The sequence below is a fragment of the Callithrix jacchus genome, chromosome 12, assembly GCF_049354715.1.
Source record: "Callithrix jacchus isolate 240 chromosome 12, calJac240_pri, whole genome shotgun sequence".
Lineage (NCBI taxonomy): Eukaryota > Metazoa > Chordata > Mammalia > Primates > Cebidae > Callithrix > Callithrix jacchus.
Genome location: NC_133513.1, coordinates 95,106,031 through 95,120,653, shown reverse-complemented (window position 1 = coordinate 95,120,653; position 14,623 = coordinate 95,106,031). Strand labels below are relative to the sequence as shown.

At 45.7% G+C, this 14,623-nt stretch overlaps 1 protein-coding gene across 14 annotated transcripts; it reads right to left on the bottom strand.

Annotated features, from left to right (window-relative positions):
* Positions 1–2,356: 2,356 nt before the first annotated feature.
* Positions 2,357–14,555, bottom strand: NOLC1 (nucleolar and coiled-body phosphoprotein 1). Of its 14 annotated transcripts, none has more exons than XM_035268888.3 (13): positions 14,414–14,555; positions 10,062–10,117; positions 9,805–9,950; positions 9,582–9,706; positions 8,612–8,783; positions 7,409–7,539; positions 7,179–7,314; positions 6,724–6,852; positions 6,405–6,515; positions 5,649–6,296; positions 5,073–5,179; positions 4,508–4,600; positions 2,357–4,322 (listed from the first exon to the last, which is right to left on the bottom strand). In XM_035268888.3, the coding sequence occupies exons 1-13, from the start codon at positions 14,531–14,533 to the stop codon at positions 4,164–4,166; spliced, it is 2,133 nt and encodes a 710-aa protein (XP_035124779.1). In that variant the 5' UTR covers positions 14,534–14,555; the 3' UTR covers positions 2,357–4,163. The 14 variants fall into 14 exon arrangements, with proteins under 14 accessions (XP_035124779.1, XP_009008441.1, XP_035124780.1 ...); XM_009010193.4 differs by having other exon boundaries at positions 7,439–7,539; XM_035268889.3 differs by having other exon boundaries at positions 9,805–9,947.
* Positions 14,556–14,623: the final 68 nt, after the last annotated feature.

The following is a 14,623-nucleotide window of genomic DNA, read 5'->3' as shown; positions in this document are numbered from 1 at the left end:
TGAACTATGATGGCCCCACTGCACTCCAGCCTGGTTGACAGAGCAAGACCCTGTCTCAAAAAAAAAAAAAGTGGTACAGACATACAATGGAATATCATGAAGTCTTAAAAAGGAAGGGAATCCTGTCACCTGCTACAACATGGATGACCCTTGAGGATATTTGGCTATGTAAAATAAGCCAGCCACAAAAAGAAAGTATTACTATTCCACTCATGAGGTTATAGCTAAAGTAGTCAAATCATAAAAGCAAAGTAGGAAGATGGTTGCTAAGGGCTGGGGAGAAGGGGCTATTAGTGTTTAATGAATATGGTTACAGTTCTACAAGAAGAAAACATCCTGTCCTAGAGAACAACATGTTACACAATGTGAATATACTTAACACTACTCAACTATACAATTAAAAATGTTGGTGGTAAATTTCATGTTGTGCTTTACCATTATAAAACAAAAATGAGAGAACATTATCATTTCAAGTAGAAAAGATCAATTTGGTAAACAGTGTTGGCAAGAGGGCAAAGAGGCATGTTGATAAAATGTTGCTGGAACTATACAATTAGTACAACGATTTTGGAGGGCAATAATGATCAAAGTGTTATTAATAAATGCAAATATCCTTTGAACCAGCAATCACTTTTAGGAATATTTCCTACATAAATCCACACAGATACTCAGTCTCATGTATAAGAATAACCAGTGTTAACACTATTTATAATAGCAAAATACTCAACCTAAACTTCTGCCCCTAAAATACTAATTTAAATAACTTAAACGGAGTACCATGCAGCCATTAAAAATGGGCTACTGTGTTCTGCTATGAAATGAGCTCTAAAAGTTGTAAAACATTGCACGATAAACTGCCCCGTTTGTGCCAGGAAAAAAAGGAGAGGAGGACGCATATAGTAGCACATACCTAGAAATTTGTCTGGAAGGAGACATAAGAAGCAGGTTCCAGGAAAAAGGGCTGAGATGAAATTTTTTTTTTAAGACAGTCTCGCTTCTTCACCCAGGCTGGAATGCAGTGGCGAGATCTCGGCTCACTGCAACCTCCGTCTCCCAGGTTCAAGTAATTCTCTGCCTCAGCCTCCTGAGTAGCTGGGATTACAGGTGCCCGTCACCTCAACCGGCTAATTTTTTTGTATTTTAGTAGAGATGGGGTTTCACCATCTGGGCCAGGCTGGTCTTGAACTCCTGACCTCGTGATCCACCCGCCCTGGCTTCCCAAAGTGTTGGGAGCATGAGCCACCATGCCTGGCCTTATTTTTGGAGACAGTTTTGCTCTTGTCACCCATTCCAGCCTAGGCTGGAGTGCAATGACACGATCTTGGCTCACTGCAACCTCCGCATCCCAGGTTCAAGCTGGGATTACAGGTGTGAGCCACCGCACCAGGCCTTAAATTTTTCATTGTGTACTATTATTTTTAACAAGTATATTTGAAAATGGAAGCATGAAAGTGGGAATACCAATTCACTTCTTTTCAAATACTCTTAGATAAGTGGTTTTCAACTCTGGCTGCTCATTAGAATCACCTGGGAGCTTTAAAATATCCTAATGCTCAGGCCTCACCAGAGAGCACCAAGGTCTGACTCAACAGGTCTAAGGATGGGCCCCTGCATATCCATGTTTTTAGTCCCCCAGATGACTCTAATTTTCAGATTATGTCTTAGGAATCACTGATTTGGACCAGGGATTGGCACAAACCTTTTCTGTAAAGGGCCACATCCTAAATGTCTTAGGCTTTGTGGGCCATTGATAAGATCTCTGTCTTTTTTTTTTTTTGCCCAGGCTGGAGTGCAGTGACACAATCTCGGCTCACCACAACCTCCACCTCCTGGGTTCAAGTGATTCTTCTGCCTCAGCCTCCCAAGTAGCTGGGATTACAGGCATGCACCACCATGCCAGGCTAATTTAGTATTTTTAGTAGAGATGGGGTTTCTCCATGTTGGTCAGGCTGGTCTGGAACTCCTGACCTCAGGTGATCCACCTACCTCAGCCTCCCAAAGTGCTGGGATTACAGGTATGAGCCACCACACCGGCTATTATCTATCTTTTTAAAAAACCTTTACAAATGTAATAACCTTCCTTAGCTCTTAGGTAATATAAAAACAAGCCATGGGCTAGATTTGACCCATAGGCCATTTTGCCAACCCCCAATTTGGACAATGCACAGGCTGCAGTACAGCCTGGAAAAGGCACCATGAGACAAGCTGTGGCCAAGAAAACCCTGCAAGCTGCTGCCAAAAAGCCTCTGCAGTGAAGTCACAGGTCCAGACCCCAGTCCTCTAACTGGCACCAAAGTTGTTCTGTTTTGAGTAGGAAGAAGAAGGGGTTCAGACTCACAATAATAAACTCCCAAGACACATTATAAACCAGCCAGTTTATTATTTTATAGTAAGATGTAGAACTTTTACCATGCAGACTGAAATATCGGTGTCAGCATGAACAGTACATTTTCTTCTAGAGGCAGTTACATGGAAAACCAGGTTATTATCAGGTTATTTAGCGAGTGTGGAATCCAAACAAGAGGAGACTAACCTTAAGACCTACAAATCATCCATGAAGGCTTGGGGCACACTTTCCTACCACCCAAACACTTTAGCCTCCACAAAGCTGTGGACTCTTCCCTCTCCGTCTTGTTCTGGCTGAGTACCACCACTGATCAGTCGCTTCCTGCAGCCATACCCACAGGCCAACTTGGCCTAAGAGCTGTATTTCCGGTCACTGGTTTGTGTTGTTATTGCCACTATTACTAACAGTTAAGGTTCTGAAGGGGGCACATCAATTGCTCCCACGTACCAACTACGAGACCCATGTACCAACTAAGTAAGAGACACAATAATCCTGTTAGTTTGTTCTCCCAAACCCACTCCACTCAAGTTTATCAGGTAATATGCTCTGTCAGGTTCGCGAACTCGACTCACTGCAACCTCCACCTCCCGGGTTTCAAGCAATGCTCCTGCCTCAGCTTCCCGAGTAGCTGGGACTACAGGCGTGCGCCACCACGCCCAGCTAATTTTTTTGTATTTTTAGTAGAGACGAGGTTTCACCATATTGACCAGGATGTTCTCCATCTCTTGACCTCGTGATCTGCCCGCCTCGTCTGTAAGGTTCTTTCAACCCGATTAGCACATACAGAGAATACCAATAAATTCATCTAATATAACCTACCTTCCTCCTGAGGATTGAGTTTTTCTTTTCCCCACTTTCTTGATTCTCAACCATGTAGGAATTAATGAAACCAATTCTATGTCACCACTGCAACCAAGACAGCAATGCCAAGTGATATGTATTTTTCAAATTAATGTCATTTTGTTCTCTATACTGTGAAATATGATGCAGTCCTCAACTTAGTACTCAATACTAGGAAGGGTCAAGTTGTCAAAAAATGTGTATCAACAGTAGAAAAATTTGCGTTCAAATTAAAAAAACAAAGCATGTATTACAAACATCATGTAATGATAAAATTACAGAAAAAAAAATATTCAGAATGACCCACGGCATTCATACCACACCAGAAGTTTGCCTGTAACAAAACAGTAAATTTTATCCCAAAAAGTAGGTTAGGTCCATGCTGGCTAAAAACCTCAGTCCCAGACTCAATAAATGAGAATGAAATACACAGTGCATGCTTAATATGACATTGCATATACATCAGCCATTCTTTAATACCCCTCGCTAGGGTTTTGAGGGAAAGATGGATGAAATGTGAACATGTGCACTCACAAAGGCAGAATTTTCTTCCAATTATAAAAAGTCATACCTGTGACCCTTTACTATGTCTTGGGCATAGCTAAGTTTTTGTCTGTAGGAATCCACCTTTGAAAATCACAACAAAAATCAATAGAAAATGATTTAATATAAAATATACAAATTTCTAGAATGAGGACTTTCACAGAAAAGGAAGGAGACAATGAAAACGAATTTTCTGCAAAAATAACATTCCCTTATTTTGTCCCTGCTACTTAACACTCAAAACCAAGTCTGTACAAAACTAGGTAACACAGAAAAGGACCAGAAAGGATGTTACATTGTAAAGTCTTAGGACCTACCCTAAACTTCTGTCCTCATCAAGACCCTCACCTGGAGAGCTGAGGGTTCCCAAGTCCACTAGAGAAAGTGAGTGGTCTCTGACCATCACCTTTGCTTCGCCAAAGATGGCCCCAGGTCACTCACTGTCAAACTTCACGGAATTGACCTGAACAGAGATGGAGCCTCCCCGGTAGCTGCCCCGCTTCTTCTTGGTTTTCTCATGCCGGAAGGACTTGCCTTTGGTGAACTTCAAAACCTGATTGGCTCGCTCTCCCCAGTCTCCAGCTGCACCTCGCTAGTTAAGTAGAGAGAGGAGGTTAACACAGAAGGACCATGCCAGGGCCTTGTCACTTCTTTTCTTTCTACTCCCTACTCAAGGTAACCTGAACCCAGAGAGGATTGCCACCAACCGGAATCAAGAGCTGTGCTCTCTGACACTACCACCCTCCCTCCCAAGAATGGCACAGATCTCTCTCTCACCTTGGCATCAAAGGAGTTGTCTGCCACTCGTGAATCCACCTCAATTTCCTCCTCCCTGACCCTTCGGAATGGGGATGATGCCCTTTTTTCTCCCTACAGAAGAATGAAGTAGGAAATTAAAGACAGAGTGATCATGTAACAGCTCTCCTGAGTGATACGCATGTGTACATGTGCCAGGTCACGCCAGGCAGAGCTGTCAAGATGATCCTAGATTATTCTACTTTTTTTGAGACGGAGTTTCGCTCTTGTTACCCAGGCTGGAGTGCAATGGCACGATCTCGGCTCACCGCAACCTCCGCCTCCTGGGTTCAAGGCAATTCTCCTGCCTCAGCCTCCTGAGAAGCTGGAACTACAGGCACGCGCCACCATGCCCAGCTAATTTTTTGTGTTTTTTAGTAGAGACGGGGTTTCACCTTGTTGACCAGGATGGTCTCGATCTCTTGACCTGGTGATCCACCCACCTTGGCCTCCCAAAGTGCTGGGATTACAGGCGTGAGCCACTGCGCCCGGCCGATTATTCTACTTTTAAAAACCTGGCTCCTAAGAGAAAAGTGAGACAACTTACTTTCTTCCTTTTTGGAAATGTGTTAGGGGTCTGAAGCTTTATCTTCTTAGCCTGAGGAGTCTCTGCCTCCTTGGCAGCCTCATTCTGCTTCCGCTTCTTTAATGAACCTAAAAACAAAAAGCCAAACTCAGGCCATGGGGCAGTGGCTCACAACTGGAACTCCAGCATTTTGTGACACCAAGGTAGGAGGATCGCTTGACCCCAGGAAACCAAGATCAACCTAGGCAACAGAGTTAGACTCTGTCTCTACAAAATGTAAAAGAATCAGCCAGGCATGGTGGTGCATGCTTGTAGTCCCAGCTACTGAGGAGGCTGAGGTGGAAAGATCACATGAGCCCAGGAGGTTGGGGCTGCACAAACTGTGATCATGCCATTGTACCCCAGCCTGGGTGACAAAGTGAGACTCCATCTCAAAAAAAAAAGAAAAGGGAGAGATCAGTTTCCTGTTCGTCCTCCCAGGTTTCCCCAACTGGAAGCCCAGTGGTGGGCCTCCTCTCACTACCCTACCCTCAAAGAGTATATCCCATCCTGATTTGAGGGGACAAAACCCAAAGGGCATGTTCATTGGGTACAAACCTGGTTTGGAAACTGCCACTGCTGCCTTTTTCTTTTCTTCCTCCTCCTCACTGTTCTTAGCTGCTTTTCCATTCTGGGCAGTCAGTGCAGAGGTGCTGCTGGCCTTGAGGGCTTGTGGTCTTGGAGTGCCCTTGCCCTTGCCTTTGGGCTTCTCTTCTTCCTCCTCACTGGAGTCATCAGAGGAAGAACTGCTGCTGCTCTCAGGCTTTCCTTTCTTTGCAGAGGCTGGCTTGGAAGGGGCTGCACCTCCTGCTACTTCCTGTGGCTTCTTCTTAACTGCGGTCTTGGACGTCTTCTCTTCCTCCTCCTCCTCACTGCTGGAGCTGTCTGAATCAGAGCTGCTGTCCCTACTACCCTGAGGAGCCTGCTTGGCAGGCAGAGGTGGAGCTGCTTTGGCAGTCGCCTTGGGCTTAGTGGTGGCCACTGTCTTCTTTGTCTTCTCCTCCTCACTGGAACTGCTCTCTTCCTCACTGGAGCTGCTGTCAGCCTTTCGCATGAGAGGCTTCTGGCCACCACCCAAAGATTGCTTAGGGGCTGCAGCTGGCTTTGCTGCAGGTGACTTGGTGGTGCCAGCTGGCTTATGTGAGGAATTCTTGGTGGTACCAGCTGGCTTGGAAGGATCTTCATCTTCCTCAGAGCTGTCAGAGTCTAGACACAGAAGGGATGGAATCAACAGCTCCCCAAATCAGATTCAGGGAAGCCCTTAGCAGCTGCCTAAGAGCATCTCACTGAACTGAGGGCCTCCATATGCTTTACCTGAGCTGTCTGAAGAGCTCTCTGCTGCTTTCTTTGCTGGAGGTGGTTTAGTGGTTGCTTTAGACACGACTGCCTTAGCTGGGGATTTCTTCTCTTCTTCGGAACTTGAATCTAAGAATAACCTGTAGCATTATGCTGGGTCCAGGGTCCCAACCCAACCAGGATAGCAATAAAAAGAATGTGAAGACACACACAGAGCCTTAACTCTATCTTGCTTTAAGCAAAAAGCAATGGAGGGATGGAAGCCTTTCTCTCTCCCTTATTCCCCGTTCCCTCCTCCAGATCCACGCTGAGGGGAGGCTGCATCCCTCTGACTTACCAGACTCATCGCTGCTGTCTTCACTGCTTTCCACAGGCTGCTGCTTCTCCACAGCCTTCTTGGGAGGCTGGGTTCCCAGGGTCTTTTTTGGTGGGGGAGCTGAAGGTGGGGGTACTGAACTATACGGACCTGTGTAAAAGGGACGATGTGACGGTTTTAAGATATGTATACAAATTTTTTGATACTACTTCCTTCTAGAAATGAAGCTTAATTTGCCTTCACTTGAGTATGGGCCAGAATTAGTGACTCAGTTCTAACAGAACACGGTGTCGCTTCTGAGTTTAGGTTATACAAGGCACTGCCAATTCCTCCTTGCTTTTCCAGATCACCAGCTCTAGGAGAAGCTAGCTGTCATCTCACGGGGATGCTCAAGTAGCTCTATGGAGAGGTCCAGGTAGTTACTGCAACTGGGCCCTGCCCACAGTCATACGGCTTCTCTCCCCATGTCAGGTCACCTGGTTTATTTTTCATGGGTTTTTTCTGCTGTTCTTCCTCCTCACTGGAAGAATCCTCACTGCTGGAACTCTTCTGGGTAGGGGTGGCAGCTGCTTTCACTGGGGCCTTGGCCACAACTTGCTTTTTAGGTACAGTCTGCATTAGAAAGAAAATTGATTACCACAGGAAAATGCTGAGCCAACCAATCCTGCCAGTGAATGGAGACACACACACATCCCACCCTGGTCACCTCTTCCCCGACAGAAGTTATGGCCCAGACCTTCTTGGGGGTGGCTGCTGCCTTCTCCTCCTCTGAGTCATCACTGCTGCTGCTACTACTACCGGCTGCTTTACCATTGACTACTTTAGGTGCTGCTCGAGCTGGAATACCCAAGAAAAAGAAAGAGTAAGGAGTTTCAGGACAAGTTAGGATCATGAAAAACCTCCCTCCTATAAGCACAGAACTTAGGAGTCCACCAATTTTTTTTTTTTAAAGAGTCTAGCTCTGTCCCACAGCTGGTGTGCAATGGTTCAAGTCATTCTCCTGCCTAGGCCTCTCAAGTAGCTGGGATTACAGGCACCCACCATTATGCCCGCCTTATTTTTGTATTTTTACCAGAGACAGGGTTTCACCATGTTGGTCAGGCTGGTTGGCCAGGCTGGTCTTGAACTCCTGACTTCAAGCGATCTACCCACCTCGGCCTCCCAGAATGCTGGGATAACAGGGGTGAGCCACCGCACCTGGCTAGGAGTTCACCAATTCTTTTAACTTTAGAGCAGCCATCAGGGAGCATGCCATGGTTTACCACATCAAAGGATGCCTTTCCTATCCTACGTCAGGAATAAAACTGTCTTAAAAAAAAAAAAAAGCTCAGGCGGGTCCAATGGTAGTGGGTTATCAGAACTTATTAACATCAGTGTCACTAAAGTTGGTATAAAACCCCCCACTGCTAAATTTGACTGGATTTTAAAAAAAATTAAAAAGAGCACATAAATAAGTATGCCCTCTAAAATCTTTCACTTCAACCTCCATTCAGAGAAATCAAAACCTAACCCTCATCACAAGTTACAGAAAAAAGAAAAATTCTCATTTGTCTCACAGAATGAACGTAGAGGAGCAAAAATGGCAGTGAAAAGCACAACAAATAGATACATAAGTGGTCACAGTGGAATGGGATGTGTGAGTACATAAAATGTTTATGAAATGTCACAAAATGCCAAATGGATATCATTTTAAAAAAATACATTTTCCCTTGCTGCAGTAACTGTTTCTCTATTTACTAGCTCCTATGAAATCTTATTATTAGTGAAAGAGCTTTATAATAAAAAGACTTAATCAATGCCTCCAGTTCAACAAACAGTACCATTTCACCCGTGACAAATCAGCAATTTTAACACCAGCCCCCAGAGAAATCTAGTCCCCAGCCCAGCCTCTTGGGAACGGAAACAGTACCTGGTTTAGGTGGGGCTTTAGCCTGAGGTTTAGCTGCTAGAGGTGTTATCTTTAGCTTCTGGTTCTTTGGTGGCTCATCCTCGGAGCTTGAGTCAGAGTCAGAATCAGAATCAGAGCTCTTGGCCTTCTTAGGTGGAGCTTTGGCTGTCTTGGCTTGGGGCTTAACTCCCTTCTGTTAGGAAAAACACAAGGAGGGGAATCAGCAAAAGCTTCTGGTACCCAAAGGGCATCCTAGGTTCCTTTTATTTTTAGGGGCCTAATGGAGCAGTAAGAATAAGAGTAAACTAAGGACAGGATATGGAAAGGGCAAAAACTCTTAAGAAACAACAACAACAAAAATAAACAATGAAAAGTTGGCTGGGTGCTATGGCTCGCCTGTAATTCCAGCACCTTGGTAGGCCGAGGTCAGGAGTTCGAGGCCAACCTGACCAAAGTGGCAAAACCCCATCTCTACTAAAAATACAAAAATGAGCCGGGTTTGGTGGTGGGCACCTGTCATCCCAGCTACTTGAAAGGCTGAAACATGAGAATAGCTTGAATGAACCCGGGAGGCAGAGGTTGCAGTTAGCTGAGATCACGCTATTGCACTCCAGTAAAACTGTGTCTCAAAAAAAAAAAAAAGTTCATTGATATATTGGCCCTGTTCCTGCCAAAGTTTCCAAGAAAACACACTAAGTTCTTTGGTGGCTCATCCAGGGATCTTATTCTTGGATCCCTGAATAGTGTCCCAGAGGAACCCAAACTCCTCAAGCAGAATGGGTTTAATTTTTCCTCTGGATTCCAAGTCCGACTTCACACATCTCTTCCAGATCTCATACTTTTATCAGCTTCCTGAAAATCCCCAGATTTTCTTCCTCATAATCACCTTCTGTACTACCACCATCAACCTTTGGTTATAAGCTAGAGGCCACAATTTTAGGTTTCTTCCTTTCCAATTCTTAAATCCCTTTTTCTTCCCAAAGCTGCAAACCTGGATAGGCTGTTTCTTTTGGTCCTCCTCCTCCTCCTCATCACTGGATTCTTCACTGCTGCTGCTCTCCGATGCTTTGGCTGCAGCCTTTCCAGGAGGCAGACCAACTCGCTTGGCAGATACAGCTGAACAAAAGCACAGGTCCCAGTATTAGCTATATAGGACAAGCAGGCTGTAAATTCTTTTCCTGACACCATCAAGCCCACTGGCTACTCTGCCTTACCAGCCTTCTTTGCTGGAGGCCCTAGAACTTCCTCCTCCTCCTCGCTGCTGTCCTCACTACTGTCGCTGGATGAGGCCTTCTTCTTAGCTTTCTTAGTAACTGGTCCATTTGCCTGCAACTTTCGCTCTGGCGCCTTGGCAGACCTGCTGAGGTAGATTAGACCAATTTCTAGGAGATTGGAATCTTCCCAAACCAAGAAACACAGCCCAACCGACCTTGGGGGAGAAAACAGCCAAAGTGGAACAGGAAAGGCTTACTTGAGCCAGAAGCTATAGATGTCTAAGAGGGAAGAGGCATTGGCATCCTGCTGTGTCTGTAGAAGAACAAAAAGAGCTAGGTAAGGAAATTATTTTATCCTAGTTATGCTTTCATTAAATGTGGCTTGTTATATACATACCTACTAAATTTGGAATAAATGTTACATCCTGATAAGACTTTTGCTGCTTGCATAAACTAAGAGAAAAATATTCTATTTGTGCATTTCCCAATTTCTGACATAAAAAACTTCGGCTATTCCTATGCTTATGGCACCATCTAACCCCCTGCCTGCCAATCTATATTTATCAAAGTCCTAAAAAAAAAATCGACCAGGTACAGCAGCCCAAGCCTGGAATCCCAGCACTTTGGAAGGCCAAGGTGGGTGGATCATGAGGTCAGGAGTTCGAGACCAGCCTGAAACAACATGGTGAAACCCCATCTCTACTAAAAATAAAAAAATTAGCCTGGCATGGTGGCGCGCATCTGTAATCCCAGCTACTCGGGAGGCTGAGGCAGGAAAATTGCTTGAACCCAGGAGGTGGAAGCTGCAGTGAGCCAAGACTGCACTCCAGCCTGGGGAACAACAACGACAATGCCTTTTTTTTTTTTAATTTTTTTATTTCTTTTCTCTTCATTATCGATACAAAGCGACTCCATCTTAAAAAAAAATCACTTTTGACTGGGCATACTGGCTCATGCCTGTTATCCCAGCACTTTGGGAAGCTGAGGCAGGAGGATCACTTGACGCCAGGAGTTCAAGACCAACCTGAGCAACATAGCAAGACCCCCATCTCTAGCCCCCTGCCAAAATAAAAGGTTCACTCTATCAATATACTATCTAAGAATGTAATCTTATCCATTACATGAGAATACAAACACTAATACAAAAATATGTTTGCTGCAATGTGGATTATAATAACAAATCATTAGAAACAAGCCTCCAGCCTGGCCGGGCACGATGGCTCACGCCTATAATCCTAGCACTTTGGGAGGCCGAGGTGGGTGGATCATGAGGTCAAGAGATCAGACCATCTTGGTCAACATGGTGAAACCCCGTCTCTACTAAAAATACAAAAATTAGCTGGGCATGGTGGTGCACGCCTGTAGTCCCAGCTACTTGGGAGGCTGAGGCAGGAGAATTGCTTGAACCCAGGAGGCGGAGGTTGCGGTGAGCCGAGATCGCGCCATTGCACTCCAGCCTGGGTAACAAGAGCAAAACTCCGTCTCAAAAAAAAAAAAAAGAAAAGAAAAGAAACAAGCCTCTAGGCTGGGTGCCATGGCTCACACCTGTAATCTCAACACTGTGGGAAGCCAAAGCAGGTGGATCACCTGATGTCAGGAGTTCAAAACCAGCCTGGCCAATATGGTTAAACCCCATCTCTACTAAAAACACAAAAATTGGCTGGGTGTGGTAGCAGGAGCCTGTAATCCCAGCTACTTAGGAGACTGAGACAGAAGAATCACCTGAATCTGGGAGGCTGAGGTTGTAGTGAGCCCAAATTGTGCCACTGCACTCCAGTCTGGGCAACAGAGCAAGACTGTCTCAAAAAAAAGAAAAGAAAAGAAAAAAAGGAAGAAAGAAACAAACCTCCAAGAGAAGGCTGGTAAGTACTGTACTGAATGTAAAAAATTGCATTCGGGGTCTTGGCACAGTGGCTAATGCCTGTAATCTCAGCAGATCACGAGGTCAGGAGTTCAAGACCAGCCTGGCCAACATGATGAAACCCCGTCTCTACTAAAAATACAAAAAATTAGCTGGGCGTGGTGGCATGCGCCTGTCATTCCAGCTACTAGGGAGGCTAAGGCAGGATAATCGCTGAACCCAGGAGGCAGAGGTTGCAGTGGGTGGAGATCGCACCACAGCACTCCAGCCTGGGTGACAGAGCAAGATTCCATCTCAGAAAAAAAAAAAACTGCATCCAGGCCAGGCGCAGTAGTTCACACCTATAATCCTAACACTTTGGCAGACGGATCACTTAAGGACAGGAGTGCCTGGGCGAGACAGGAAGACCCCCAACTCTCTCTCTCTCTTTTTTTTTTTTTCAGATGGAGTTTGACTCTTGTCACCCAGGATAGAGTGCAATGAGGCTCAATGCAACCTCCACCTCCCAGGTTCAAGTGATTCTCCTGCCACAGCCTCCCGTGTAGCTGGGATAACAGGTGCCTGCCACTACGCCTGGCTAATTTTTTGTATTTTCAATAGGGACAGCATTTCACCATGTTGGCCAGGCTGGTCTCAAACTCCTGACCTCAGGTGATCCACCCACCTCAGCCTCCCACAGTGCTGGGATTACAGGTGTGAGTTACTGCACCCAGCTGAGACCCCCCATCTCTTAAAAAATATATATATTTTAAAATTTTAATTAGTTGGGTGTGGTAGCACACACCTGTAGTCCCAGCTACTTGGGGGGCTTAGATGGGAGGACTGCTTGAGCTGAGGAGTTTGAGGCTGCACTGAGCTGTGATCACATCACTGCACTCCAGCCTGGGCAACAGAGAGAGACCCTGTCTCAAGAACAATGACAGCAAAAAAAAAAAAAGAATTTCATTCAATTATTAATTACACTGATACAGAACATTAACTGATGCAAAAAACTCCAAGACATTCCAGCTACTCAGGAGGCTGAGGCACAGAATCGCTTGAACCTGGGAGACGAAGGTTGCAGTGAGCCAAGATTGCGCCACTGCACTCCCATTTGGGCAACAGAGTGAGACTCTGTGGTACAAAAGAGTTCAGGATCAGTCAGTATACATGTGAACTTATCTTAGGACAAATTACCTAATCTCCCTGAGATTATTTTCTTCTCTATAAAATGGAGATAATACTACACATCTCATTTAAGTTATTGAGAGGATAAGAGAAGGCATGCTGGCCGGGTATGGTGGTTCATGCCTGTAATCCCAGCAGTTGGGAGGCTGAGGCAGGTGGATTTCTTGAAGTCAGGAGTTCAAGACCAGCCTGGCCAACATGGCAAAACCCCGTCTCTACTAAAAATACAAAAAAGATTAGCCACACATGGTGGCAAGCACCTGTAGTTCCAGCTACTTGGGAAGCTGAGGCAGGAGAATGTCTTGCACCCAGGAGGCAGAGGCTGCAGTGAGCAACCTGAGTGACAGAGCCAGACTCCGTCTCAAAAAGAAAAAATGCATGTAAAGGGCTAAGTATCTGAACCTTTGTAAACTCTTCACAAAAGATTAGTTTTTCTCACATAAAACCATTCAGAATCCTAATTCTTAAATGTCCAATTCCATCCAGTCCACTGTGAAAGCACTCTTTGCAGTCACTTAACAGTCAACTCTAAACAGTTCCAATACGAAAGCAGTTACATCACATGACAGCCTGTCCCAGCTTAAGAAAGTTCTTTCTGAGGCTGATCTGATTCTTTGCTTTTGCAGCCTGATCTGCTAAAAGTGCAAGCCATCCTTCTTAGTCCTGCTATCATCCTTGCAAAGGACCCCCTCTCTTTTCTCTCAAGGTGTCTTCCATGCAGGGATATCCGTTGATGGAGATTAAATATCTTTCACATTCCTGGTTGGCGCATCCTAAATTGCCGTAACTATGGTACAACTTTCACTTTTAGAAGATTCCTCGGCACAAGCACTGAGATTGCTACTCTTACACATAATCTTACTGAAACTCACCAAAATCTTATGAAGTGGATGATGACATCCCTGTAGAAAGACTCAGAAAGGTTAAGTAAGCTGCCCGGGTCACATATCTAAAAAGTAACAGAGCCTGGTCCCAAACTTAGGTTGGATTCTATTAGCCAAAGCTCCAAGCCCACTACCATGCCTGCTTGGTAGGGCTGTATATGACGCTCAATTCTCATCAGTGTAACTCAAAACAAAACTCTGCTCCTACTTTCATTCATTTTCTTCTTTACTAACGAAAATCCCAATCTTTATTCTAAAGCAATTTCACTTGCTTTTGAATCCCAGTAAATGCGATTGAGGGTAAGGTCAAATCGCGCTTTACCTCAGCCAACGAAAAGCCCCCCAGAAGAACCAGACGCCTAAGAACCAACGTCCTCAGTGGGACAAGGCGCTAGCTCCCAGCTGCACTATGCTAGCCATGTGACTTCGGGCCACGAGGCTCCCACGTTGCCGCTGTTGTATGGCTCACAAGAAACAAGCAACAAGACTCTGCGCTATCTAGTAAGACCTGGTGGAAGACGAGCGACCGAGGCCCCCAGGCTTTCTCTGGTCACTGCTGAGCGGTCGGCGCAAAGGCCTTGCAGACACTGGACTGGCGGACCCCACAGTCTTCCCCACCTGGAAACCCAAGCACGTCAGGGCCTAAAGCCTTGTGGTCATGACCCAGCCCGCTTCCCGTCCCAAGCCCGGGACTCACAGCTCCCGTCGCTTTGGCGAACTTATTGGCCACCTCCGAGAGTTGGTTATCGCGCAGGAAGCCGAGGACGAGGGGATACAGGTCGCTGGGAACCACGCGGCGCAAGCCGGCGTCCGCCATGCTCCGGGCAAAACGCGTCACTACCGTTGTCGACGCAGCACGACTCAGGAACCCAACAGGGGCAGTGGGAGGGCCTGATTACGTCATTGC

What these genes read in the sequence shown, in the direction of transcription:
- NOLC1 (XM_035268888.3), bottom strand. Translation starts at nt 14,533, where the DNA reads ATGGCGGACGCCGGCTTGCGCCGCGTGGTTCCCAGCGACCTGTATCCC. An exon ending in TCGCCAAAGCGACGGGAGCT is followed by an intron (nt 10,118 to 14,413) that starts GTGAGTCCCGGG and finishes GTTCTTCTACAG; the next exon opens with ACACAGCAGGATGCCAATGC. An exon ending in AGACAGCAGCGATGAGTCTG is followed by an intron (nt 6,516 to 6,723) that starts GTAAGTCAGAGG and finishes GGTTATTCTTAG; the next exon opens with ATTCAAGTTCCGAAGAAGAG.